The sequence below is a fragment of the Penicillium lagena genome (genome assembly GCF_028827675.1).
Source record: "Penicillium lagena strain IBT 129212 chromosome Unknown utg000005l_segment0_segment0, whole genome shotgun sequence".
Classification (NCBI taxonomy): Eukaryota; Fungi; Ascomycota; class Eurotiomycetes; order Eurotiales; family Aspergillaceae; genus Penicillium; species Penicillium lagena.
This window is the reverse complement of record NW_026623226.1, coordinates 542,400-569,070: the sequence shown is the minus strand read 5'-3', so window position 1 is coordinate 569,070 and position 26,671 is coordinate 542,400. Positions and strand designations below refer to the sequence as shown.

General features: G+C 50.3%; 14 protein-coding genes across 14 annotated transcripts; 4 read left to right on the top strand and 10 right to left on the bottom strand.

The window, feature by feature from the left end:
* Window positions 1–2,521: 2,521 nt before the first annotated feature.
* On the bottom strand, window positions 2,522–3,528 carry N7510_006901 (bZIP transcription factor; the record flags this gene model as incomplete). The annotated part of the gene is made up of 3 exons (XM_056978826.1): window positions 2,522–2,674; window positions 2,755–3,308; window positions 3,363–3,528. 3 exons carry the CDS (start codon window positions 3,526–3,528, stop codon window positions 2,522–2,524), a joined length of 873 nt encoding a protein of 290 aa, XP_056831869.1.
* Window positions 3,529–7,692: 4,164 nt separating this feature from the next.
* Window positions 7,693–8,943, bottom strand: N7510_006900 (MOSC domain protein; the record flags this gene model as incomplete). The annotated part of the gene is made up of 1 exon (XM_056978825.1): window positions 7,693–8,943. One exon carries the CDS (start codon window positions 8,941–8,943, stop codon window positions 7,693–7,695), a length of 1,251 nt encoding a protein of 416 aa, XP_056831868.1.
* A 163-nt stretch (window positions 8,944–9,106) lies between these two features.
* N7510_006899 (uncharacterized protein) lies at window positions 9,107–10,382 on the top strand (the record flags this gene model as incomplete). The annotated part of the gene is made up of 4 exons (XM_056978824.1): window positions 9,107–9,140; window positions 9,197–9,389; window positions 9,452–9,504; window positions 9,562–10,382. 4 exons carry the CDS (start codon window positions 9,107–9,109, stop codon window positions 10,380–10,382), a joined length of 1,101 nt encoding a protein of 366 aa, XP_056831867.1.
* Window positions 10,383–10,385: 3 nt separating this feature from the next.
* N7510_006898 (uncharacterized protein) lies at window positions 10,386–11,351 on the bottom strand (the record flags this gene model as incomplete). Its single annotated transcript, XM_056978823.1, has 1 exon — window positions 10,386–11,351. One exon carries the CDS (start codon window positions 11,349–11,351, stop codon window positions 10,386–10,388), a length of 966 nt encoding a protein of 321 aa, XP_056831866.1.
* A 427-nt stretch (window positions 11,352–11,778) lies between these two features.
* Window positions 11,779–12,828, bottom strand: pre8 (proteasome core particle subunit alpha 2; the record flags this gene model as incomplete). The annotated part of the gene is made up of 5 exons (XM_056978822.1): window positions 11,779–11,897; window positions 11,959–12,540; window positions 12,597–12,647; window positions 12,716–12,735; window positions 12,785–12,828. The coding sequence occupies 5 exons, from the start codon at window positions 12,826–12,828 to the stop codon at window positions 11,779–11,781; spliced, it is 816 nt and encodes a 271-aa protein (XP_056831865.1).
* Window positions 12,829–13,068: 240 nt separating this feature from the next.
* N7510_006896 (E3 ubiquitin-protein ligase MARCH) lies at window positions 13,069–13,982 on the top strand (the record flags this gene model as incomplete). Its single annotated transcript, XM_056978821.1, has 2 exons — window positions 13,069–13,815; window positions 13,872–13,982. 2 exons carry the CDS (start codon window positions 13,069–13,071, stop codon window positions 13,980–13,982), a joined length of 858 nt encoding a protein of 285 aa, XP_056831864.1.
* Window positions 13,983–14,471: 489 nt separating this feature from the next.
* Window positions 14,472–15,802, top strand: N7510_006895 (uncharacterized protein; the record flags this gene model as incomplete). Its single annotated transcript, XM_056978820.1, has 2 exons — window positions 14,472–15,238; window positions 15,307–15,802. 2 exons carry the CDS (start codon window positions 14,472–14,474, stop codon window positions 15,800–15,802), a joined length of 1,263 nt encoding a protein of 420 aa, XP_056831863.1.
* Window positions 15,803–15,936: 134 nt separating this feature from the next.
* N7510_006894 (amidohydrolase family protein) lies at window positions 15,937–17,036 on the bottom strand (the record flags this gene model as incomplete). Its single annotated transcript, XM_056978819.1, has 2 exons — window positions 15,937–16,651; window positions 16,735–17,036. 2 exons carry the CDS (start codon window positions 17,034–17,036, stop codon window positions 15,937–15,939), a joined length of 1,017 nt encoding a protein of 338 aa, XP_056831862.1.
* Window positions 17,037–17,392: 356 nt separating this feature from the next.
* Window positions 17,393–18,238, bottom strand: N7510_006893 (uncharacterized protein; the record flags this gene model as incomplete). Its single annotated transcript, XM_056978818.1, has 1 exon — window positions 17,393–18,238. One exon carries the CDS (start codon window positions 18,236–18,238, stop codon window positions 17,393–17,395), a length of 846 nt encoding a protein of 281 aa, XP_056831861.1.
* A 667-nt stretch (window positions 18,239–18,905) lies between these two features.
* On the bottom strand, window positions 18,906–20,319 carry N7510_006892 (FAD dependent oxidoreductase; the record flags this gene model as incomplete). The annotated part of the gene is made up of 3 exons (XM_056978817.1): window positions 18,906–19,098; window positions 19,153–20,141; window positions 20,200–20,319. The coding sequence occupies 3 exons, from the start codon at window positions 20,317–20,319 to the stop codon at window positions 18,906–18,908; spliced, it is 1,302 nt and encodes a 433-aa protein (XP_056831860.1).
* A 554-nt stretch (window positions 20,320–20,873) lies between these two features.
* N7510_006891 (uncharacterized protein) lies at window positions 20,874–22,551 on the bottom strand (the record flags this gene model as incomplete). The annotated part of the gene is made up of 5 exons (XM_056978816.1): window positions 20,874–21,215; window positions 21,311–21,472; window positions 21,528–21,652; window positions 21,715–22,336; window positions 22,357–22,551. The coding sequence occupies 5 exons, from the start codon at window positions 22,549–22,551 to the stop codon at window positions 20,874–20,876; spliced, it is 1,446 nt and encodes a 481-aa protein (XP_056831859.1).
* Window positions 22,552–22,612: 61 nt separating this feature from the next.
* On the bottom strand, window positions 22,613–22,798 carry N7510_006890 (autophagy protein (Atg22); the record flags this gene model as incomplete). The annotated part of the gene is made up of 1 exon (XM_056978815.1): window positions 22,613–22,798. The coding sequence occupies one exon, from the start codon at window positions 22,796–22,798 to the stop codon at window positions 22,613–22,615; it is 186 nt and encodes a 61-aa protein (XP_056831858.1).
* Window positions 22,799–23,461: 663 nt separating this feature from the next.
* N7510_006889 (aromatic ring-hydroxylating oxygenase subunit alpha) lies at window positions 23,462–24,766 on the top strand (the record flags this gene model as incomplete). The annotated part of the gene is made up of 2 exons (XM_056978814.1): window positions 23,462–24,300; window positions 24,352–24,766. 2 exons carry the CDS (start codon window positions 23,462–23,464, stop codon window positions 24,764–24,766), a joined length of 1,254 nt encoding a protein of 417 aa, XP_056831857.1.
* A 514-nt stretch (window positions 24,767–25,280) lies between these two features.
* On the bottom strand, window positions 25,281–26,115 carry N7510_006888 (uncharacterized protein; the record flags this gene model as incomplete). The annotated part of the gene is made up of 3 exons (XM_056978813.1): window positions 25,281–25,739; window positions 25,805–25,933; window positions 25,999–26,115. The coding sequence occupies 3 exons, from the start codon at window positions 26,113–26,115 to the stop codon at window positions 25,281–25,283; spliced, it is 705 nt and encodes a 234-aa protein (XP_056831856.1).
* Between the last annotated feature and the right edge of the window lie 556 nt (window positions 26,116–26,671).

Genomic DNA, 26,671 nt, shown 5'->3' with positions numbered 1-26,671 from the left:
TAGAAAGGGAGTAAACAATATAATCTCTACTGGCTACCAAGTGTCATTGACCATCATGATGAACTTGGTGACACGTGAACGATGTTGACCCAATGACACGTATGAAATAAATTGCCTTTATTTAGAGTGGGCTGTTGGTCCAAGAACAGCTACTTGCAAGGCAGTGTGTGTCGATTATTTGATTTTTGTTTGCAATAATACTACCTGCGTAGAGAAAAAGTTTAACATACAAACAGCCAATCTTTATTAGGGTTATTATCAAACAGTCGAACTTTTCTGAGTGCTATTCATCATCGTAACGATCGCGACTTGCCGCAGGGCGCTCGTACTATGGTCCTGGGAACCATGCATGGGTCAAAGATTGCTTGGGAGCTTCTAAAAATAATATACGATTCCCGTCCATCAGGCAACCAAAGCGCTATGTGAGACATGAACGGCGGTGCCTTCCGTGCCCAATGGTTGCATATTGAACAGGTGCAGGCATTCAGAGCCAAACCGAATCCTGGCATATTGGACAGATTATTATCTGATCCCAGGTAACTACAAGGATTAATTCGCAATTCGCGCTATAACAAATTTGTTGTAGTCTCCCCAACACGGAAGGTATGTTGGCGCTAATCACTTGCAGCCGGGCGCTCGACGGTACCTACCTTCAAAGAGCGAGTCCTGCACATTCCATTTCGGTTCTGGCGCTCAACTTAGCGCCCAAAAATAGATTAATAAAGAAACAGCAGGTTAGTTCACGCCGTCACACCGGGAAATCAATAGTCTCTCTTCTCTGCATCCACCCGAGCGCTATGCAGAGTGCGGAGTGGTCGCAGAGTCTAAGTCCCGTCTGGTTAGCGCGCTTGCGCATACAAGAGTCTAGCAGGGGTATATGGTTATTATTAACCAAGGTGGGACTGACTTCCCGGCGTGCACTTAGAGGGAATTCTTAGTGGGAGTACGCAGTGATTGATTCACCCGAGTCAGTTACATGCGCACCATAATGTTGCAATAATGCACCTGCCATGTGGAATAATTGGCCCGACCGCTCGGCAACATTAACCGAGACCCGTCCGCCATGTAAAGATAAGGTTGAAAGGCACGGAGAAAAGGACAAGTTGTAAAACACACCCCCGCATGGTCTATTGCCTCCCAGAAAACCCCAAGATAAGAGACAAGACGCGAACACGCTAAGCCAATAAAGGAAAACAATGGGCCACCTGCTCTCGCCTCTCGCCTGTGGAGAAACCCGGCCGATGCCGTGACAGCCAAAGACGGAGGGGTCGTGCACGTCCCCGGGCCCCCTTTCCTTGGGTTCCTTTTCAACGGAGTTAAGAGCTAGATACAGTTGACTAGCTGAGTTACCACTTTGTGACAGAGGGGCGAATTCTCATTGAGAGGCGGCTCTGGCTCCGACTCGGATCCAGCGGCACAATGTCCATCCGAATACTGGTAGTGAAAAAGTATGCGCAGCTCGCTCTCGTATCTTCTAGCCCATCGCATACGAGAGGCGCAGCAGCTCTTTACCCACACAATATTGCATCATTGGCATATTGGCATTTCTCAGCACTGTAGGCAGAAACCAAAAAAGCCAAGAATGTTTTACGCTTGGACCCTAGGGCCTCCGATCCCGATGTGGGTGTTTCTTTCTGGGTTTGTGAGCGGAAACAAGCCGAGTACGATTGCGCACATTAATCGTAGTTATGGAGACAAATTGGATGACGAATATCTACTAGATAAGCCGTTAAAATTCAAAACCGAAAGTGGAATCGACTACCGTTACTACTCTTTTACTAATGCTAGAGTGCGCCCTGCGGCAAATTGTTCCTGTGGAGATGGGGTAAGAAACACTGAAACGATGAACCCAACCCTATTGCTGTCAAAGGAAACCTAAAAAGGAAAGCAATTCGAATCTCCAATCTTCCAACCAACGTGGATTGCGTGTTCTACGCAGCCTGTCAGGTCCGTTCCTCAGGGGCCGGATATGCACAAATGGGACGCCTAAGAAATCTCGCAGTTTTGGGGGCTGATGGTGAAAGGCACGCAAGGCTGATAAATTAGAATATCAAGGATTCGAGTTGTTGTGGCGAGAGACGCAATAAAGCGTTTACGCCAAGAGCATGTCAGAACATAATCCCACGAAAAGGGCTATACTGTGGATAATATGGGTTATCGTGTATTACCCTGTGGAGTAGGAGATCGAGCCAAGGAATATGATCCATAAAGAAAGACCCATCAGGAGTACCGCAAGGAAGAACCTGGAGCTCGCCCCCAAACACCAAACCGTCCCAAAGAAAGTAGGAATGAAGAAAAAAACGCCAATTACAATGCCGCTGTCTCGTCACACGTGGTCCGCACCCGCTATTGCAGGCTGAAACGCTCAAAAGGCAAAAAGGAAGGGAAAAAAGATCTCGGTCGGGGCGGAGGAAGGAGATGCAGCTCGGATAGTCTCTAGCCCGATCGACCAACTGCTCAACCTGGCAAGGACCCGCAAGGCCCCGCCCGGGGCTCTCAGCCGCCGAGACACCGAAGCGTCTCATGGTCGCAGATCATACTCGTACATTCCTGGGATGGATCGGGGCGAGCAGGGGTCTGACTCTGGCGTGAGAGGGAAGGTCAGGATCGACGTTTCAGGGGACGTTGACGGAGCTCGCTGGTCATCAGGAAAGCTGTACGAGAGCGCGGGAATCTAGTTAAAAGCAGAGCACAGATCAGTTTCTTGTGTCTGAATATTTTTGGTTTGGTGATTTTTCAGCGAGGGAAATGTACCGGTCCCGATTCTGGCTGCTGGTGCGAACAAAGATCGATTCCCGCCATGGTGGCGTAGCTCATACTGAACGGACTGATGATGTCCTCGTCACCGAAACTAGACTGCTTCCTCATATTCGCCGGCACCGAAACAATGGATGGTATGTGCTCTCCGAAGTCGGGCTGGAATGGGAGCTCGTTGTAACCGTTGGCGAGGCCGTGATACATCGGCGATTGTGAAAAGATAGGCTGGCGGTAGCCATCATAGGACGGAAGAGAGGGATAGGAGAAAGCAGGAGGCGGCGATGCAGATAGTTGTCGGGTGGTGCATTGCTGGGCGAACAGGGCGCTGCGATCGTCTGGCGTTGCGTAAAACTCATACGGCACCGGCCGTTCTGGGACAGGGTGGGATACTTGAGGTTTGATGTCTGAAGTAGATTTGGACGCTCGAGTCCGTGTACGAGTCTTTGGAGCAGCCTTCGGCGGCTCGGGCTCTTCGGACTGCTCGTGCTCAGGGGAGTCGGAGGAGCCTGCTCGCCTCTCCAGATCTTCCAGGCGCCGCTTGAGCTTCTTGCCTGTTAAGGGCAGGTTAGACTTGCTCGACATAGTCATCCAAACAGTTCACGTACGGTAGTTCCGCTGGGCGATGCGGTTCTGTATACGCCGGCGCTCTGCTAGGTCTGAGATCTTGGTCCAGTCCTCGTTAGGGTTGGCGTTGGGACTGAAAGCGCTGCTGTTGCTGTGGCTGGACCGCGAGCCTGACGGCCGGGTGTCATAGTTGTTAGACCGGTGCATGTTTGGGTAACAGAGAGGTATGCTTGTCGGAGAGGAAGAGCGGAGCAGAAAAGCGCCGCCACGGACGAGCGTCCGACTATATAGTTCGTCTCGGCGAATGGGGCTCCTAACCCCGGTCGATCCGCCCAGCGCTGTTCGGGCCTTGCAGCTGCTAAGCCCCTATCACTGATTGATGCGTCGCGATAAGACCATGTCCGTGCTCCAAAGCAGCAAAAGGCCGAAAATAATATCCCACACGAATTGCATCGCATGGACTGACAGGGATGTTTCGGATCCTCAGCCTCGAGCGGTGGAAACGGGGCCGTTTTGGAACGAGTTGGTATCCACGTTTGAATTTGTATTTTTCTTTTTGGGTTAGTTCCGCCTGGGGCCAATCCTAGACATCCTCCAGCTAGATTTGTAAAATTGTTAGTGAAAAGAGACGAAACACCGGACAGTAACAGATCGGTGAGAGATCATTTCAGACGGTATACTTGAATACGGTGTGCCTTAGTAGAGGCCACTACTGTCGCACGGAGTATGATCGGACCCAGGAGCCACGGTAGGATGGATTGATTGGATTTGGGCTGGCACGCTAGCCTTGGGCGCTCACTCGGTGTCCTGGCTAGCCCGAGACACGATGTCCAGGGGGATGAAACGGGAAAATGCGTGGCCACCATTTCTTTGGGCCGACCTCGAGGGCGGTTACACTGATACTCTGTTGCCTCACGTGGGCCCCTTTAATTTTTTTTATCAATTTCCTTGGATTATTATTGAGTAGTTACGAATGACTTGTTAGCAACATATCCCTGGCTGCCAAACACGCAGGCAGCAGATCGCGAGAGCGAGAGATTGCGCGCACGGCCGCGATTTGCAGCCACGTTTTGTCCCCATCTTGGCACCGGACTAGAGGGATAAAGATCTGACCTCCGTGCCGACGGCTATGTGCTGATCTGGCGTGGGGATTCTTAGTTATGCTGCCTGTCTTGACAAGAGGTGTCATTCCAGGAAACAAAGGGTAATTCCAAGAAACAAAGACAGACCAACACCAATAACACATCCCAGACCACGCCGTCGCTAAGGATTCCCCAAATGACAACAGCACCGGGAGCCTGGGTCCAAGCGGCTTTGGCTCGTTCCGTATATTGCTCTTGTTAAACCCTAACCCCTTCCGGGAATAGCCTCGCTTTGAGTATCCTGCTCGGCCAAGGGCGCGTATCTGAATACCGTCCAATGTAACCTTTATTAGCTACCTAGCCGAGATCCTCTGGTGACAGTGGATGATCTGCAAATCGCGAGCGATCCGGCCACTGACTTAGGGTTCTGCTGGTTCGCAAAGTGCTCACAGAAGGGAAGGTGTAGGCCGGGATTCGGAACAAAGAAGGCAACGAGGGGCACAGAGCCTCTCGTACACGCCCGGGGTTCAGCGGTGCCCACTAGCGGGCAAAGAAAAGAAACGAGTCCAAAACCAATCAGCGTGAGCGAATCATGCAGCGTGCGCCCGCTAGTAACTCCGGCGTTGCCGTAGCCCGGGTTGGTAATCACCGCGTCCCCGCATAGGGCTGAGAGGGTGCCTATCGGCCGCCGTCCTTATTCCTGTTCGAGTATTAGCCAGAACGAGTAACCAGATTGAGCGCAACAGCTCAGGTACCCGGTACGTCCGGCCCTCGTCCTCACCGCTCCTGCTGTGCACGCTGTTCAGCCGGGATTGCAAGCATCCCACCTCCATCCCTGTGCGCTTCCCCCTGTGGCAGGGATGGTAAGCCACTAACAGTCCGCGGCAGACCCGGATGCTTGGGTGGGATCGCAGGTTGAATGCTCTAGTAGCCACTTAGGCAACAGGTACCTGGCGGTCACTAATCAATAGCCCACTCCCGACGATCCAGGATCGCCGTCCCACCAGCGCGGATGCAATGACACCCAGTCTGCATAAAGCCTTAGCTTTAGAAATAGAAATAGAAATAGAGAGACAGAGAGAAAGAAAGAGATAGAGATGGAGATATAGAGAGAGAGAGAGAGAGAGCTAGGGATGCACAAATTAAGAGACGGATCTGCCTGTCGCTGAGTGCCAAATACAGGTCAGGTCCGAACCTGGCTCGATGTTGTCACTGATCCACGCAAGGCCACCCGTTACACGACCTTCAAATGGACACGGCCGTATACGAGAGGAACGGAGATAAACTGCTAGAGATGACCAGCCTTCTGACCTCTTGTATTCGTTCTCTGGGAATTTTTTGTCTCGTAGTCTGCATGTGGGACCAGGCGACCAAGGTCATCGGGTACTCCTCTTCCATGGTCAAAGCGATAAGAGAAGTAGACTGCCAGTTTCATGAAGCAACAAATATCATATGTTCTAGAGATGCAGACGTTATTTGAGTGACGCACTAACGAGACTCAATCACCGCCATTCCACTGCTGTGGTTTAGCCAGCCCCAGTATAAACTGGAGGTGTCACCCTTCTGTGTGTCAATACAGGATGCAATCCAGCTGAGTCTACTGCACAACACAGCTGAAAATAAAATTAAGCATGACCATCGCAGACCTCATTTCAAGTATCGCCTGTAGTGAAGAATTCGAACCGAATCCACCACGAGATGCAACTATTGCATCCAAAAAGGCTCGCCACGCTCTCTATCAATGCAAAACATCCTGAAACTACTGCAGTGCTCTCTCGCTTGTTCTAAATTTTGTTCTAATACTCTGCAGCCAAGCTTGTACAGACCAGGCCTGAAACTCATCGCGTGCGATGCCCGCAAGTCGAGTTTACGACTGGCCATCCCACGTGGACCGCGTGCTGCAGCTCGCCTATATTGTCTTATTTTTGGTATAGCTTCATTTGACTGATTTGGCATCATTCTTGCCAGTAACCCTGTTCAAGCTGCATTGGTCTCTGTTGGGGTCTCCACCTCGTATCTGCTAGTGGATGTGCCGTTATCAGAGTTTCTCCTGATTCCTATCATAGGAAGGACGGTGCACCTAGTCTGAATTAAAGTTCTATAAGCGACTTGGTATAATTAGAGCGAGTACTACAATGTTTATCGCTCAACTGAGTTAGAATGACTCTCGGTATGTCGGGGTTGCGAGTAAATCAGGCACGGAAGAACGGGCTTTCCTAAAACTGCTTTCTAACACGCTTCAGCACTCCACTTAGGTTTACAACAGACGGGAATGCTAATCCATACTCACTAAGTAAGAGCATTGTCTTTACAAATAAAAATATATGTATACACAGTTGGCTATGTAACTATTGTCTCAAAGATAAGACCTCGTTTTGGCCCCCAGTGCTGTGGCCAGTCCGGCCAGAATATCACAAACCAAACAATTCACAAATGGTTTCCCCATGTGCTCTTCGATAACTATCAGACAACTAGTCGGTTGTATAAAGCAATAAAATCAAGACCGGATGCCAGATATGCAAGTATGTTTGTGGTTGCCCTGAACGGACCGGAAAGGCAACTCACCAGCCACCAGGCAATGCGAATATGCGCAATCTTTTCTTCATGAAGATGGATACCGGTCCGCGACGGAATAACCCAAGGAATCCAGTCCTCACCATTCTCTGTCGGCCAAAACCACGGTGACCGAAGAACGTTTGAGTTCTATTTCTACTACCAAGTCGATCCCTCCGTCGCAGGATTTCTGGATTTTTAACTTTGGAAAGATCTTTTTCCGCAGTTTTGTCCCTCAGAGTCAGCAACCCAGGACGCCGTTTGGGTCGTCAGCTTATTGTTCGAAACGCCACAGCACCGACTGCTTGGTCACGGCCCGTCCCTGGGGAATATACTCCACACTTCGAATAAAGATCTGAAATATGAGCGGGCTTTGATCTGCTATTCCAGATCATTGTAGTCTACGCAAACTAAGATTCAACAAGACCTAGTTGATGTCATTATCGCACTCATCAACTGTATTCTCCTCTGGCTCGGCGGGCTGTTTTGGTAGGATGGCGATGGAGGAAGAGGAAGTAGTAGAAGGAGAGAAGGTGGAGAGGGAAGGGGTATATAGAGCGAGAGAGACGTTTGCCCATCATGGAATTTGCCGACAATGCAAATCATGTCGATATTCAACTTTACGACACAATCAATATATATTTGCCTACGGTAGAATACCTCACCTTGCAGGTATACCAGCCATTGTTAAAATCTTTGTACAGAGTAAGTATATATAGAAATCCCCAGCTACATATTAAACACCCGGCACCTTCTCCCCAGGACTAAGCATCTTAATATAATAATGCTCTCCCATCTCAAGCACATCCACAGAATCCCCAACTCTAACCGTGAACTCCCGTTTTGCAGGAACAAGCTGCATACCCAAACAAGCATACTGCTTCGCGCCTAGATCAATACGCCGATAAGACTTCAGCGTCCGGTCCGGTTCATGCAGATGTCTCACGCCAGTATCGTAATTCACATTGGGCAGAAGACAGCGCACTGTTCTGCAGACGGTATGAATCTCCGTCCCGCCGATGGAGATCCGTTTCCAGTGGTCTTCTGCGAAGGCGTCGGGGCCTTCAACTATCACGTTAGCGCGGAAGCGGCAGATTGTCAGTCGTGGGATCGCATATGCGCAGCGCGATGCTACGTCCCTGTGACTGCTTAGACTTAATAGGTGGATTGGGTATGCGTCTGCGAAAGAGGTGACAGGCTGGAAGCCGAGGTTCTCTTTGCGTGGCGCGTTGCGAAAGATTTCACGGTGGTGCTCTGTGCTGGCGCGGAAAAGGTTGATTTGTTTCTGTTTCTGGCCTTTGGTATCTTTTCCCAGGAACTCATGTAGTGATGCAGGTAGATATTGTCCGTAGTCATAGGATAGAGGCTGGTCCTTCCATATAGTGACGGGGACCAACTTCTCCTCAGCATTTGGGAATAGAGGCACCTGAAAGAACCGTCGACGAGAGACTATTCCAAGCATCATACCCATTTGTACGAGCAATCCGCGCCAACCAGCCGGCCAAAGACGTGGATACGACACGACCATCACGCCCCGCGAATGAACTTCGGGTAAGGCCGGGTCATAGTCCGAAGCAGAGGGATCGGGCAACCAGATTTCAGGATGAATCAGGGCCAGGTTATGGAAACCCGAGTTGCGCAGGGTTCGACAATTCCACCCGTCAGCGCCGTATTCGGCAAAGGTGAACATGCGGTCGAACTGCAACCCCGTTGGGACGACATCGGCGACTTGTAGTTCGATTCCACGGCATGATTTTAGCGGATATGTGAAGAGAGCCTTGACGCGATAGGAATTGGCATCGCTATACACTGGGTTAAATTCATCGTGCAGGTTGCTCTTCTGCCCATGTGCAAGGCCAAGGAGGCGACATCCCTTGGGGCGAGGTTGTCGGGGACGCAGAGCAGGTACGAGTATAGGAAGGATGATACAAATAAGAGAAATGAGTACTCTCAGTAATGATGCGTGCTCTGAAATAATAGTGGACATTGGCAGATGGACATGTCGGAGAAGGGAAAGAAAAACGCGAAATCGGGAAGGTTAATCGGACTTCTTCATCCGACCCACACTCCTTGAACAAACACACTCAACAACACCAACAGGCGGAGAGTGCTATGTCCAGCGCGTCTCGAGGCAATATATTCGAGGAGCGATGAGTTTTCTTGGTCTAGACAGCCAAAACACGCGTAAAGTCCCCCCTTACCCCCAGAAATAAGGACAGTCACGCTAACTCCCACCGCAGCACCCGTGGTCTCGATCTCAGCGTCGCAGTCGCTGAATGCATCAGCTACAACCCCAGCTGCAATCTCTACAGGTCTACCACGGCTAGACGAGGCGCTGAATGACGCGACCGACGAGAAACGACCCGGTGGTATCCTGCGCGGTCAAATCACCGAGGTGTTTGGACCACCGGGTGTGGGGAAGACCTCCCTGGCGTGAGTGTTGGATGTCCACCATCAGGATGGGGAATCCTACTAACTACCCAAACAATTAACAGTCTAAATACGGCATGCAATGCCCTCCGCGAAGGTGGACGGGTTGTGTGGATTGGTATTATTATTATTTTTATCAATTGTGATTTACAACCAAGCTAACCACAAATCCCAGATACGGGCTCTCCCTTGCCCAACCCCAGACTCAAGGGCCACTCTTTCGACAACGGAAACTTCATCTACTTCCGCACCACGACACTCCCTCATCTCTTAGCTCTTCTCCTCCGTCCGCCAAGGAGCTTCCCACCGGATGGAACGGCCCTACTAGTCATCGACTCCGTATCGAGCCTGTTCTCGACCTACTTCCCCAACGCGGCGGAGCTGAAGGACAGACTGACGCAGGGGAAAATCACCGACAAGGCACAGCTACAGTGGCTGCTGAATCGGAAGTGGAATGTGGCATCGGAGCTGGCGACGCATCTGGCGCGAATCGCGTCCAGGAACATCGCCGTGTTGGCTATTAACCAGACGCACACGAAAATCAAGGGCCAGCCGCGTGCGACGCTGCATCCCGTTTTGGCTGGTGGTGCGTGGGAGAGTAATGTGCAGGCACGGATCATGATGTATCGGGATTTGCCGAATTGTAGACTGGCGGAAATGACCAAGCGAGCGGGTAGGACTTTGTTGATGCGGTCGGCCGAGTGGATTGTTCCGTTTCGGATAGAAGCGGTATGTTGTTGTTCCTCTCTGGCGGGTCCCTGCTTGTTTCTGACACGCGGACAGAACGGTCTTCGCGAAGTTGATGAGGAGTCGGAGCCTGGTTTAAATGCAGTGGAAAAACCATCGCATCCTGCCGAACCAGTTGACATCTCCAGTGCAGCGAGTCGAAAACGCAAGGTCGATGAGGTGGCCGACAGCCAGGACGAGGACGACGAGGACGACTCGGAGGGAGGGTATGAATGGATGGACGAGGCCTTACTCGGCGAGAACGCCTGAACCTCAATTCACCGACGTGACCCATGTCGTCGTTCTCTCCACAATACGCGTTTCCTCACCGGACGGGATCGAAAGCCCTTTTGTGGTCTCCGTGGTCTCTCCGTCCGGCGTATCCGGCTTCTGCTGAAACGAACACAAAGGCAACGTATCAGCAATGGCAATCGACAGGGGTTGTCGCGAGCCCTGATTGACTTCGACCAGCCGACCCAGCACCGCGAACTCGAGCTTGAGTTTGAGCGAATATATAAACCCCTTGAGTGTGATTTGGACGGCATAGAAATTGGCGTACTCGAGGCCCAGCAGCACCAGGTCCATGGTGATGATGAGAATATTGATCCCGCACAACTGGTACATGATCGTGCGCGCATCGCGCCGTGTATCTGCGCCCAGACGGAGTAGTTTCACCGTCTCGATAACATACAGCGTCGACAGCAGTGTCTCCTGCAGCGTGAACCCCGTTAACTGGATTTTCTCCATGATGTTATATCCCTCGATCCAGATCTGATTCGGCGGGCGCACGATATTGGCCCCGTAGGTCATGATGGTGGTCGGGATGGATAACAAGAAGAAATTCGCAATGATCATATGCAGCACCCGGCGCAGCGTCCGTTCATCGCGGAGCACCAGATGCAGTCGCGAATACAGCACCACCGACTGCCCAGTGACCATCGTCCACCACCCGATCGTGAGCACCGTGACCGAAACCACGGAGTCGACATGCGTGAAGAATTTCAGCAAGAATCCGATCGAGTACGGCACCACGCCTATACAGCCCGAGATCAGGAGGGACCAGAAGTACAGCCCGCGCCAGCGTCGGAAGGTCGAGGGGACCATGACGAGCAGCTCGGCGATGTTGTAGCATGACAGGCCGATGAACACGACAAGGGTGATTTGCATTTCGACGGCTTCTTTGGCTAGTTCGCCAGAGATGCCGTCGAGGGGGTCCTGTGGGGGGTTGTTGACAGACATGGTGATTCTTTGTGATGGGATGGACTGGCTGGCTGGAGGACCAGAGAGGGTGTCTAGATTTACCCTGATTGATACTCCCACATGATTCTGGTCTGGATGTTGGAAAAAGAAATAAAGGAAGAGGAAAACCCGTTGTCAACCCCTGGCAGAAGTATAAAACGCACAGATGTAACTAGTGAAGAGGGGAACACGAACTCAAATAAGAACCAGGGGTTGAATCCTGGGGAAGCTCTGCGCGAGCCTCGATCCAATCAACATGCTTCGTATTCCGGGATTTCGATTGCGTCCGTGACACGGGGTGGCCCGTTCGCTGGCAGAGCAACTCCGACTTGACTAGTGACTACGAACGCAAACAACGTGGTTGTCCTTGCAATGTGAAACACTAGACCAGAACAAAATAAAATTCAAGCACGACTCTAACAATTACTCATAGGTTGGTCAGGTAGTCCTCGATCTGCTCCTTGGTCAGCTTCCGGAACCGGGGGCCCTGGGCGCCCTCCACGCCCTCGAAGCCCAGTAGGTGGTCCGCCGGCGGGCCAACGATGCCTAGAAGATACGAGTCAGAAGATGTGGGCGGAAAGAAAAAAGACAAACAAGGCAGACTCACCAATCTCTATTGTGTCCCCATTCATCTCGCCCTCGATGGTCTCCTTGAGCGTCAACAGCGCAATATGAATCGCATCCTCCAGCTCCAGCCCCTCGGTATACCGCTTCTCCAGGAACGTCTTGGCCGAAGTAGCATGCTTGCCGATCGCCGTCGCCTTCCAGGGATAGTAGCTGCCCGAGGGATCCACCTGGTAAAGACTCGGACCACCCTTGAGAATGCCGCCCGTTTTACCGCCGCCGGTCTGCACGCTCTCGGCAGTCTCAGGCTCGACGCCCTCATCCCAGCCCGCCACCAGCAGACTGACACCGTACGGCCGCACGCCGCCAGACTGCGTCGCCTCCTGCACCACGCGCGCCACGTCCTGCACCAGTATCCGCGTCGGCGGGTACTCGTTGTAGATCCGCTTGTAGCCCGTGTGCGAAACCTTGCGCGCCTTGTCGACCAGCACCCGGTAGTCGGGGCCCATGCCTGCGTAGACCATCCCGATGTCGGGAGTGATGAGGGAGATCTTGGAGAGGGAGGGGGGGTCGATGAGCGGCGAGGAGGATTTCTTTTCGGTCGCGAGGACGATTCCGTTCGTTGCTGTGTGGAAGATCGGTGTCAATAGCTTGTCGTTGCTGGGATGTGTTCGTGTTTACCTTTGATGCCGAGGGCGGTCACGCCTTGGTTGACTGCGTTCAAGGCATATTCTGTATTGAATTGGATCAGTCACGGCTCCCTCCGAGCACTGGCTGGGGGTAGGTGTGATATTATTTACCGATCTGGACCAGCTTTCCGCTGTGCTGCGAGTTAGCACCGTGCCATCGAATTGACCACAGCAACGTACCTGGGGGAGAAAGTGGTGAGGGAGAAGGAGTAGCGGTCGGCCATCACTCTGGGTCGATTGATGGATGTGGGAGGAAGATGAGGATGGGGGCAGCAGAGCAGAGCAGGGAGCTTGGCTAGGCAGGTACGACTGACGTGAGCTGGTCGAGCTGGCCGGGGCGGTGAGTGGTGCTGAGTCAGCCCTGGTGTTCTCTATTTTTGTGGCTCGTGTCAATTCTCTTCTTCCTCCCACAACTCTCTCGGGCCCAAAAAAGATGACCCGCCAGTAATTCAATTAATCGCGCCATGGAGGCTCCGTACTCTGAGCCTGGCCCAGCTCCAGACACAGAGCCTGACGCAGGCCCTGATCCCAACCCTGATCCCGGGCACTATCCTCCGCGGGTGTGTCGCATCTGCCTGGAAACCGTGCTGCCAACATTCCAGCCCTCCGACCTGCCTGGCTTCCTAGCAAAACCCCAAGTCGTCTACGAGTCCTCCGACCCGACCCTGGGCCGTCTGCTCCGCCCCTGCAAATGCCGCGGCTCATCACGCTATGTTCACGAAGCCTGCCTGCAGTCCTGGCGACACGCCGACCCGGGGTATGGCAAACGGAACTACTGGCAATGCCCAACATGCGGCTTCCAGTACCGGCTTGGGCGGCTGACGTGGGCGCGCTGGATCAGTAGTGCCTTCACGCAGCTGCTTTTGACACTCGCCATTCTGCTTCTTGCTGTCTTTCTACTTGGTTTCGTTGCTGACCCCATCATTGATCTCTACCTGGACCGCTGGGACCTTGACTACGCCGACCTGGTGGTCGATCCCAGCAGCAGCCTGGATCCGGACAATTCGTCGTGGTTCCAGCACTTCGTCAAGGGACTGGCGTCGCTGGGCGTGCTGTCGATTCTGAAGGTCGCTTGGGCCGCTTCGCCGTGGTACTGGAATGTGCGGGCCACGGCGGGCGTGATGACCTCCACCAACCGATCTACAGGTCGCAGTCGCTTTGCTTCGCTGGGCTGGCTGATGATTGTGATTGGCGTCGGCACCTTTCTCTGGGTATGTTTTGGACCTCGTTGGTTATTTCTGGAGGCACTAACACCTCCCGACCCCAGGCCGTGTATAAAGGCGTCCGGTCGTGGAGTAAACGAACCCTAGAAAAAGCCGGAGAGAAAGTGATGGATGTTCCCTTGCCCGACGAAGATGATGTCCAAAAAGAGGACTGACCCCCTCGTACTACTTAAGTTGGCTCACTCCTTGCTCAATGAGGTTCCAATTAGTCGATGTACGAAGAACGACCCCTCGCCTTCATTGACTCTTGTTGCGTCTGTCTGAGAAGTTGGCCGTTCGTGACAGGTGGGACGTCTTGTCCCATCTGTTGCTGGCTGCTTCGTTAATCAGATATCGCCAAGGGGAAGGCAGGCCACGCCTCGGTCGGTAGAGCGTTTTCCTATGTGGACGTTTGTGGATTGAGGGCGTGGAACATATTCGCGTCAGTTGAATATCATTGAAATCTTGCCTATTTCTCCGTAAATTCGTCTCTGTGTGTGCATTTGTTACAAAGAGATATCGGTGCCTTCCTCATTCGGCCTGCCTTCTCTTCTTCGCCTCTCTTTTTCCCTTTTCTTTCCTTCGCTTTCTCTGATTTCCCTCTCTCTCATCTCTCTCCTCTCTCTCGCTCCATGGATCTGAAAGAAGAATCCCATCTCGCTGCCATGGAGACCGTCAACTCTCTCGACATCCTGCCCGAGCCCGCTGGCCCTGATGCGGCGTCGGGTTCTCTGCTGGCCGCCGTGCGTACACACCTTGCAATGAACTCCTCCGACTCCGACCGGTCCCTGATCTCATCGCCTGCTGTTCCTGACAACAGGCCAGCCGTCCCTGCGACCAAGGTGGAGCCCACGACAGAGCCCTTCCCGGAGTACTATGAATGCGAGTCGCCTGACTCGATCGCCGACCCACAGCACGAAGACGCCTACAATTACGCCATCTCCAAGGTTGTGCAAGAGGTGATCAAGTTTCAGGAAGTGGACGCGCAGCTGGTCTCGTTGCCGCCCTTCGTCGTTGGCGCTACCAGCCCTAACCTGACCCTCGGCTCCGTCGACGGCGTTGACTGCCTGACCGTCGACCACAAGCACCGCACTCTCAACCAGATGAAGCAGCTACTTTCCATGCCCCATCTGCGCCCCGAGACCCGCCGTCGCTTTGTCGCTCTCACCAACATCGTGCTGCGTCTCAACTATGTTCTGTTCCATCGCGTCGATGGCAATGTCTGCAAGATCTTCTTGGGTGCCCAGGATACCACCGATGCCCAAAAACTCGCCAACACCGTTCTGATCTACCTTGTCTGGCTGGATGACATGATGCAGGAAAATGTCCAGGTCGCGACCAACGTTTCCTACATCTTGGGTCACATCGCTGCGGAGGATGATGACGAGACGGTGTACGTGCGCTACCGCCGAATGGCCACTGTGGTAATCGCGTAGGTCTTTTATATACCTCTTTCATACATATATATATATATATTGGTCTAACTTCTCCATTATCCAGGCACCTGAAGAAGCCGCGCCTGCTCGAACGTCAACTGCTCTCTGTCTACCTTGAACTCTACGAGGCCTGGGTGCACACCACGTTCCTCCGTCTGCGCAACCGTCAGATCTTGCGCGAGGACATCCCCAACACCGATCGTATGGATCTTTCTCGCCACTTGCTTGCTATCTGGGACGTGATGACTCGCTGCATTGACAACTACTCCATCTACACCTTCACCACCTGCGACATTCGCGATCGCTACCTGGAGCCGACGATGAAGGATCTGCTTTGCGCTCCGGACATCTGGCCGCAGTGTTGGGAGATGACTCTAGAGGGTCACGATGAGGAGAAGGAGAAGGAGAAGAAGGCGAAGGAGGGGGCTAAGAAGGAGTTGCTGAAGGTAATTCAGAATGAGGCTCTGAGTACTGCTGAAGCGCTGGCGCTGGAGGAGCAGCAAGAGGCTCAGGACCTGGAGGAGGCTCAGACTCAGGCTCTGAAGGGATGCGATTTTTAGGATGGATATTTCTGCGATGGTATTCTTGATTCCCATTCTGATAGTGATACCCATAGCGAGACGGGCGACGTCTCGAGCACAATTTGCAATGAAAGCAATCCCTTGAAACTAGATGATACAAGTAAAAGCAACGATCACGCCTCGCTATCCTTATAAGTCCCCAACTTGAATAACTTTTTCGCATTCTCCCTCCCAATCTTCACCCGGTCCGTCTCATTCAACTCCGCCCCATCAAACCAATCACATCCATCCTCAAACGTCTCGAACGGATAATCAATCGAAAACAAAATCCGATCGGCCCCAACTTCCGCCATACAGAAGTTCAGCGTGGTCGTCGAGAAATGCCCAGACGTCGTGATCCATAGATTCTGCGCAAAGTACTCGCGGATGGTCTTCTTGCACGTCTCCTGCAATCCCAGCATCTTCTTCCGATCCTCGAACCAGTGATTTATCCGCCACATGTCGAAGGGGATATGTTCGCCCAAATGGCCCAGGATGATCTGCAGTTTTGGGTGTCGGTCGAAGACTCCGTTGGTCACCATCCCCAATGCGTGCAGACTGACCCCCTGCGCGAAGGAGAGAGGCGGGCCGACCAGCCATTTCCGGTCTGCCCATAGCTTCTCGTAGATGGTTCCCGTTGGGTTGCGTGGGTGGAGGTACAGGGGCACGTCAAGCTCTGTGCAGGTCGCCCAGAAGATGTCCCATTTCGCGTTGTCGTAGAAGATCATGTCGTCGCCGTCGTGTCCCGCGCGCTGTGTGTCGTTGACGAGTGCGCCGAGGAAGCCGTATTGCGTTACGCAGCGGCGGAGCTCGGCGGCTGCTTCTTGGGGGTCGTGCATGGAGAGGGTTCTGTATTTCATTAGCACAGGTCCATTCTTCCTCTCTTTGTTGTCTGATGAATCACGATATCGACAAAAGACAGGGAAACATACGCAAAAGCCCTCATTCGATCCTCCTTCCCCCGAATCTTCTCCGCGATATAATCATTAATCTCCACGGCGAGCGCCTGCGCCTCCTTGGGGTCCCAGATATCCTGTACACCGGGTGCAGTGTAGCTAACAATCTGCATGCCGACGCCGTGCTTGTCGGCGAAGGCATTGCGGATCTCGTCGACGTCTGTGATCTCCTTGACATGCTTCTCGACGTCTGTCGCGAAGAGGCCCGCCCACCAGCGGGTGCGCTCTTGGAAGCGTGGAAGCGCGAAGGCTTCTTCGAGGGCGATTTTGCCGAGCATTATGGTCTGTTCTTGGTCGGAGGAGGAGGGAGGGGATAGAAGGTCAAATAGAGGAAACAAGGAGGGAAGACTTGGCCGGAGTGAGTGCTACTTTATATATTACTGCATCCTAAATAACACCCCGCAGTCTGTCGGATGTGATCCTCTATGATCGACCAGTTCTACCGTGTAACTACTCCATCGGAAGAGAGCGCGTCGGGTCAAGCACCGAACGCATCCGACGGCGTCGCCTGGGCGGGGCGGTGGCGGGTCGGGTTAAACGCGGGGAGTGGAATGTGAACGAGGGGTATATTATTATGATGATGTGATTCCGCTTGATCCGACGATTACTATTATTCTTGTACAAGTGCAAATAGCTACTGAGAAGAAGATATCCACCATGGAGCACCACTGTCCAAATCATCCTCAGTCCTGGAATTCACACGCAAATGCGAAATCGACACCAACATATTCAGCACCGCAAACTCCAGTTTCAGCTTGATGCTATACACCAACGCTTTGACGATAATCTGCAGAAAATAGAAGTCCAGGTACTCGAGGACCATCAGCGCGACGTCCATACCGATGGCGACGAAATTCACCATCACAAGAAGATACAGCGTCAGAGTGCGGCGTTTGTTCGGTTCCGGCGCGGCGCGGATCATCTTAATCGTCTCCACAATATAGATCGTCGAAATGAAAACCTCCTGCGCCGAGAACCAGGTTAACTGGATACGCTCCATGGCATTAAACCCTTGTAACCAGCCGGACACGGTTGGGTGGTAAGACGAGCCGAAGTTAAGGATCGTGATGGGGACGATGAGGAGGATGGTATTAATCGTGATCAGCCAGCGCAGAAAGCGAAGAAGCGCATGGTTCTGCGAAACCAGGTGCAGGCGCGAATACAACACTACCGATTGGCCGGGGACCATGAAGTAGAAGCCGATATTCTCGAGGATGAGGGTGAGCCACAGTGGAGCGAGATTGAAGTATTGGAGCAATGAACCGATGGAGGCGGGGATCACGCCGAGCAGGGAGGAGAGGAGGAGAGCCCAGAAGTATAGGCTGCGGTGGTGTTTGAAGGTGATTAGGACTAGAACTAGTAACTCGGTGGCATTGTAGAGTGCGATGCTGATGAAGACGATTGCGCTAACGCCGCGCCTTCCGCCGATGCTGGCGAAAGAATCGACCATCTTGCCGATGCTGGCGAAGGAATCGACCATCTTGCCGACCCTGCTGCTCCGGTGCAGCGCTGAAAGAAAGAATAACGCTGGTTGCAACACATCCTGGCTGGTAGCTAGGGTCGGGTGGTGAGGGTAGACATTGGATTGAGAACTCAAGGTTTAAGTTAAAGAGGTAGACGCGTAGCTTTGGTCGCCACCGGATCACCCACGTCATACCGTTATCTTAGTCTTCACCAACAACTGATATTGTAAGCTTGGGGATGGTAACCCTGCGACGCCTGGAATAAAAATAAAACAGTCTGAGCGAATATTTTCATTAAAGCTCTCTTGATTTATTCAAGTAGGCACGACGCCTGCAATACTACTCGCGAGGCTCAGCACAGCCAGGCCCCCTAGTCTTCTCAGTCATGGCGATATGCTTCATATTATTCTAGTTCAATAGATTGCCGCGAAATTAAAATATTCAATAAGTCAATCCCTAATCCACCGGGTTAACCAGTCATGGATATAGCGTTTCAGCACTCCATCCTCAATAATGCGCAACGGACCAGAGCGCAAGGTGACACTGTCCCTCTCCGCCTTGTCCGTGACAGACGTTGCCGCCATAGCATTGTGAGGCCTAGTAAAGCGTGCAGCACTCATTTGTATGCTTTATGATTGTAATACGGAGCTCAAAATGATGAACTACGATCATCACTTTGGCAATTTAGAGCTTTGCCCTCTCTTGAGAATCTAATTCCCGTCTGATTGGTCCTCCCCGACTTCCATCGCCCAAGAAAGGATCTTTCTGGCTTGCATAATCTTTCCGGAATCGCCATTTTTTGGCAAGTTCTGGCGGTAGGCATTTTCTGAGAGCAAGCGACATATATTCACCTAATACCGGAAGGAACTTGAATGCACTGCACACAGTTTGTCAGTATGTCATGCTTCCTGCACTGAGGTGGCCATCTTACTGTCCGCTACCCGCCCCTCCCACAAACAGATTGGTGTAATCAGGATGGAAATCCATTATGAAATCGCCACTGGGAGTATCAGTGTACCAACACAAACTGACCTTCTCAAACGGGCGATCAGCCAATTCAGGAAGGATTTCGCGTAGGCCTTGCCTCAATCGATGTTCTCCATCTGCTGGAACAAAATTTGGACGCTGACAGGGAGGTATGAGTGGAGGTGAAGAGATATTAGATTTGATAGCATTGCAATCTTGCTCGCTTGGGACTCGGGTATATCCCCATCCGTGAATTGCCATCTTCAACATCATAGTGTCCTCATGTGGGGGGAAGTTGAACCAGCCCGTCGAGAAATTGGCGTAAATAGGAAGATCCCTGTATTTCTCCATCTCAGACTCCGTGAGACGAATATATCCTATCACTTGACCAGTTGCCAAAGTGGAATTGTACATCGGAACTAAGCCTGAGGCCCAAGCACCAGCCGCCAGCACGAAGTGATCACCCTCTACCAGATTACCGGCGAGGGTCTGAACGGCTTTGATGGTTTTGTGGGAATCAATTTCCAGTCCAACAACGGTTCCTCCACGGCCACACAAAAAGGAAATCCCAAGATGGAGGCATTCATCACGAAGTTGTCTGACAGCTTTATTGGCATCTGCCCAGCCGGCCTGCTCATTGTGATAACCAAAGAAGTTTGGAGCTGCAAGTGTGCCGCTCAGCACTGGGAATATCTTTTTGGCAGCTGCAGCATCATCTAGCTTGACCCAGGGTATTTTCCGATTGGTGAGTGCCGCCATCGTCTTTGCAATCCAGGCTTGTCCATGGTTGCTGCTATTCTCAGAGAGAATATATTGAGCAGGAAAGAAAATACCGTCATATTTAGGTAGTTTTTTCCATTTCAAAAAAGCTTCATGAGCAATACGCAAGTAGTCATCATCGGCGTAGTCGAAGCGCACAACACGGGAGATATCAGAGCTGGATCCATCTGGGACCTAAATCATTATTCTGGTTACTATCTCTTCATTTTCCGTGGGGCTAACTCAGGTCTACCGGTGGAAAGTGCCTATCAAGGACGATGATGTTGCGATAGCCTTCAGACGCAAGTTGGTGAGCCGTAGAAAGGCCAAATATGCCAGCACCGATGATGATAACTCTACTGTCTTTATCCATAATTGAGAGAAATTCAAGTTATGCAGCTCATGAGCATTAGAGGCATTTGAAACTGATATATAGTGTAAGACCTAAATTGGCGTTATATTTTGCTAAATAGTTCGAAACGTCACGGCCCCTCTCCACAACAAAAGACTAGGCCTAGACTATAGAACCTCTTCTCCGCTCACGTGGACGGAAGTATTGACACTTCTCCGAAGTAGAGGTTTTCCAGCCGTCACCGAAGTGATAAGTATGAATTGTCCAATGAAACAAAGAGCTTGTATTCCTATTAGCACAATCTTACTGACGTGATAAAGGCCATTGTAGAATGGTGATCAGATTATGTAGCGCCTTGTGACTAAAATGTTGACAGGTCCTGCAAGCTATCAGTCCCAAACAGCACGTTATTCCGATGTATGTTTGTGAGATAAGGGATATGTATTCTCATTTTAATTTTCACTAGCTTTCAACCTCATAAAAAGAATTTTTGGACTTGCAATTCACCATACACAACATGCTCTGGAAGCAGATATCAAGGTCTGGCACTAAAGCTTGAATTGATTTCTATTTTATCAAAATTCGGTACCAAGACCATGTTCTCTGCATCGCTTTTTTAGCAGATATCTCTCTTGCTCCACGCGGCTTTTCTTTAAATCCACTCCAACGACCAAAATTCCAAAGCTTACTGCGCTCAACGAAAAAAGGAAGTAGAAAGGTGTGGAAGGGTTATTGTTAAGCGAAGCGTCAATAATGGCACTGGAAATAAGTGGTCCAATGAATGAAGAAGTTTTCCCAATAATGCCGAAAATGCTGAAAAAAAGGAATTCGTGGCCACGAGGGGTAACCTCCGAGATCATGATTTGCGAATAACTGTACCAAGGGCAGACAAAAAGGCCATAGAAAGCCTGATAAAGCTATGTGAATCTCTTTATATCAGTGACTTGTAGTGTTTTTTTTTTCAAGAAGCTGCCATTGCATGTACAATTTGAAGATGTGAAGGCGTGCTTACCCAAAATTCCCAAGCATGATGGAAGCCGAAATTATCTGTCCAAATTCCAATCATTCCCCAGCCATCGAGAAGAATGATGCAGAATGCTATCACACTGAACATGGCTTTTGTTCCAAGTCGATACCTTTGTTGAATCCACCAGAACGTATATATGCCAACCGCCTGTCAACGTTAGTCCGGATCTGACCATGTCTCTAATGTGAAGGTCCGGACTTACCTGTGAAGTGATCCCAACAAGAAGTAGATATGTCAGATGCAGGGTATTGAAAGACACAGCATCATTCTGTAAAGTACTTATTAAAGTAACGGTGGTATTCAAAGAGTCGCCCAGGAGGAAGTAACCTTCAGACGCAACGAATCTGAATTAGTATCCTTCATCTCAACTTAGTCTGATTTGATCTTACCGATGAGGTATATTAAGCTCTGCTTCAGCTGCCAGACCTGTTTCGCCGCATACCATAGTTGGGAAAGCCCCACAATAATGATGTTTTGTTCGCCTGGATCCTGCCCAGGTCTCCTTTTTTCCAACATGAACCAAGGAATGGAGAGTAAGAGCCATATACCGGTTGCGAATGCAATTAGAACACTTAGACCCCAGTTGTTGTTTGCAGTATTAGCATCCACATGTAATCCGAACATGATACCCACGATCGCGGCGAGAATAAAAGTCTCACCGACAGACTGTATGTAGAACGCAATATTTGCCAATTGACTACGCTTCATCATATCTGCGTGATCATATTCGTCACGGGAGATAGTCCCTGCGGCATATTCCTCTGCTTTGCTTTTCAGGTCAGCAGTGTTTCGTGCTAGACCTGGGAATGCAGCAGTCCAGAATGTCAACGTAGTCTGATAAGCAATCAATCCGATAATATATAACGCTGCCGCAAGATGTCGCTTCGTTTCTGTGAAGACTCCCAGCCAAGCAAATCCCACTGCGTATGCAACCACCGAGAGAAATAAGAGAATATTGGGTCTCCAAGTCCCAAAATCCGCAAAGCTACCTATGGTCAAGAATACAACAATCTGTAAAGTAAATGAGATACCGTTGCAGAGAAGAACAATACTGTTGATGGAGCGTCTTTTGCCCCAAAACAATAAGACTGAGCTGTTCCCTTGAGCTTGGCCGAGAAGATTTTGAAAGGCAGAGGGTGCAAAATCTTGAAATTCTTATTAATTCGTCCTGGATTGCCATATATATATATGGCAAATAATAAACATACTGAATAGAGATAATCCATTGGCCCCAATATAATAACTTTGATAGCGGGTCAGTCTTATCCGAGCGACAATACTGATTACCTACGCGTAGTATGCCCAGATCTCCCACTTAGTGGCGCGAAACTTGTCCTCAAATCGGTCAGGAGCAACCCCTTCTGTGGTCATTTCTCCCAGATCGATGTGTTCAATAGCTTTGTCAGTTGCCTTATCATCTTTGTCTTTTGTCGGTTGGGCATCGCTTAGTTCATTACCGCTGTTGGAAGACATGCTGATTAGAGGCTGAGCAAATCTCGGTAAGAACTTCCAGCTGGTATTGTTCTGTGCAGTGTATGTTCGAGCGATTCTGTGATGACAATATCTCTCTCGTCTTGCTTGATGAGAATCTAGCAGTATAACTAATTGTTCTATGTTTCCCAAGCACATTCCTTATAACCATGGCGTGCGGAGAAGGCGCGGGGTAACTGAAGGCCATGACTTGCGAGATAACGAAGGAATGACAGGGGACTGAATATCTCTCGAAAGAACGGGATAAAGATAGAGGCCGATTGGAAGCAGATTTAGACCGGAATGAAGCCCGCCCCCGAGAATATTTAATCACGGAGTAAGCGCGCTCATGTGACCGGAAATCAGGACGTCTTCTCCGGTTACTCCGTTATCAGCCCCGAACGAGCCCTACGGACCGTTTAGGATCCCATGAGCACACGGAAAGCCCTTCCGTTTGTCCATGTTGAGGCCAAATTTCCCTGAAGTAGGATAGGAAGCTTCCACTGAGCGGCGTTCCGTAGAGTGGTCCGAAGCTTTGAACTATATATTGAATCCATTGAAAAAACAATTCAGGTGTGAATTCAAACAACAAATTCGACCGGAAACCCTGGCCTGAATATCTGATTTGATCCTTGGAGTCCTCAACACCTAAGTAACGAAAGGAAAATGGCATCTTCAGTCAAATGGCTCATTGGTCGTGGCACCGCAAGCAAAACGGAGGAAGATACACCCAGACGACAGAGTGCTGAATTTCGAGCGCTCCCGTCTTCATGGTATCGTTCACCATCATTGTATGAGCTCGAGCGTCGCGCTATTTTCTCCAAAAAATGGTTGCTTATCACGCACAAAATGCGGTTCGCGAACCCTGGGGACTTCTTCCTTTTTCAACAGGCCGGATTCTCCTTCATCCTGTGCCTCAACCGCGATGGAAACCTGAATGGTTTCCATAATATCTGTCGACATCGCGCGTATCCAGTGGTAACAGAAGTTGAGGGAAATGCCAAAATATTCTCGTGCAAATATCATGGCTGGTCATACGGTCTTAACGGAAAATTGGCAAAAGCGCCCAGATTCGACAAACTGGCTGGTTTCAATAAGGAGCAACATGGGCTTCTCCCCGTGCATGTGCACATCGACAAAATAGGGTTTGTATGGGTCAATCTTGAAGCAGCCCCAAGCCCCACTGTTTCCTGGGAGGAGGATTTCGACGAAGTTGATACACAAGAGCGATTCGATCGGTTTGACTTCACCCAGTACAAGTTCGACCATACCTGGAATATGCATGGAGATTATAACTGGAAGGCCCTGGCAGATAACTACAACGAGTGCTACCATTGCACAGTGGCGCATCCAGATGTTGCAAACGTGGCTGATCTGTCATTATACTCCACGATTTCCAAAGCTGGTCATGTTCAGCATTTCTACACACCCAAGGAAGGAAAAGAAGATTCGGATGTCAAAAATTGCAGCACTTTTTATTTTCCAAACTCTTGCATGACGGTCTCGTGAGTCCCGTTTCTGTACTAAGAAAGAGCTATCGCTTACATTGCAGTCAGGCCACATTTCTTTTATCTCATGCGCTGTGTGCCAACTTCCGCAAGCTCGTGCTCAATGGAATATGAAGTATACCGGCATGTAAATGCAACAGACGATGAGTTCGAGTATGTTGATAGCTTTTTCAAGCGCGTATTGAAAGAAGACAAGGACCTATGCGAGGGAGCACAACGAAACCTTAATGCTGGTGTCTTCGTCAATGGGCAGTTACATCCAGAGCTTGAAAGTGGGCCACTTTATATTCAAAAGCTAGTACGAGACCTGTTAACGAGCCATCAGGCGAGAGAAAAGCAGGAAAAGAAGGAAATATGGCCCGCCAGTCCCGATGTGACCGGATTTGGTGCTACTGAGGAGGACGTTGCTTTCTGCTCTGGTCTTGCATGCGAGGAAGAGAGTTGCGCAGCTCTGAAGTGGTGAAATTTTAGTATTTCTTTGAAATTCGTCATTCCTTTATCGTAGCTTTCTGGCGTTTATGAATGTTCTCTGTGAGATGACGATCCAGCTGATGGGAGACACTTTGAACAACATTTTGAAGCGGAAATTGGAACCGCCGTCCTGGTCGTCTTCTGACGAAACACATCAGGCTGGAGATGCGTTTTACATATATATGCTTAGCTATGCTCTGTCTTGAACAATAGCAATAAATAAGACCTTATGATTACTTTGACGATAGATCTGCTATCTTATGCTATAGGGGTGAACGCATTTAGCTCATCATGAAGATTTTCGAAGAATTTCTGACATAATAGGTTAACTGACTTTGAGACAGACGAATGAAACAATAGTCCTTCCGATATCCAGCAAGAGGAAAAGGTGTGAGAATTACAACATATTAATATTGAAGCACCCAGGTAGAAGAAGCTATATTTAACAAACAACATTACTTCTTAACGAGACTGTTGTATCCGAGGGTTGCGTCTTATAAACAAAATTACTCTACTACCAAAGAAGCAGCAAGCATAACAAGGCCCCCAAATCCATCCATCCCAGTACACCATTCTTCCCAACTTACACTTGTTCTTGACGGACTTTCGGAAGTGATGGCCGTATGGACCAGCATAGCATCCTGAGCACCATCGCCTAATCGAACAAGCCCTCCGTTCTTTGCCAATCCAAAGTCAAATCTTGCCCCGGTATTTTTCTCGCTCTCCGAGTTCCAAACCTGCTCATCACCTGCCTCCCAAAGCTCTTTCTTAGCCGGAAGTGGTGCCAAGATTAGGTCTGAGGGCAGGTTGCACTTCGTTGCAGGGTCGAAATAGACCAGCATATTTACGATTCCATATATGACTGCGAGTCTTCGTCTTGATTCCTCATAAAGCCAATCCTTCCAGCTTCGTTCGAGGCTGAAGTTGCTTGCGATATCCTTTTGGATGAGTTGCTGGGCTATAATCTGTAGAATATCATTAGATATCCAGGATAATATGACAATAGAAATAAAATGAGATCTAGACTTACTGTGACTGTTGCAAGCAGCAGCGAATCGAAATCATTGTGCTCTGTCTCGCCTTCATCCAACCTAAACAGGATGTAAATAGACATAGCTTGCATGGAAGCAAGTAAGCCCCAATTTGTAAACCCCCCACACTAAACGTCAAATCGAACAATTAGCTATTTTCGAGTTTCATCGATCCATGGTAGGTTCGACTTACCTCGCTGCATAATCGCTCACATTCCATCCGCACATTTCTCCAAAACAGCTTGCGGCTTTCTCTTGTTCCGCTGCTGATCATATACACCAGACTGATGCAGTTGCCTAGCGGCTCCATTTCTAATGTTGTTGATGCTAGGCCTGAGTGGATAAATGGTGGAAGGGAGTTATGGCGCAGCATCGTCAGAAGATAGGATTTCAGAGTATGCTGGATGAGAGTTGTGATTCTTTGTGTAGCAGGTCTTGTCTTGGGCCGCTGATTAAGGGATCGAGGATTCGAAGTTGGTTGTGGAGGTATGAAGCAATTGATAGATTGTACTTGATCAAGCATAGAGGTTGACGCTGGGTAATCAGTCTGTGCCCACAGGTATGATGGTTCCTGGATACTCTCGTTGAATTCCGGATTCAAAAAGTTGCTGAAATCGATTTGAGTGTTATCCCAATTGAGATCATCCCCTTCAATGCCCGTGAATTGATTTCCCGATGTGACAAGCGAACTATCGCGAGTTGTGTCATCATCATTATTGGTGCCAGGATGATTGTAAAAGCTCATGCGAGAGAAAGGAGTCGGGCCCGCATTACTCGTTTTTGCAGTTGACAGCTTATGGCTAGTTTGAGGGTTTCTCCTTGTAGGTTTGGCCAGCCTTGTGACATAGTGACATTCGACGCCTTTG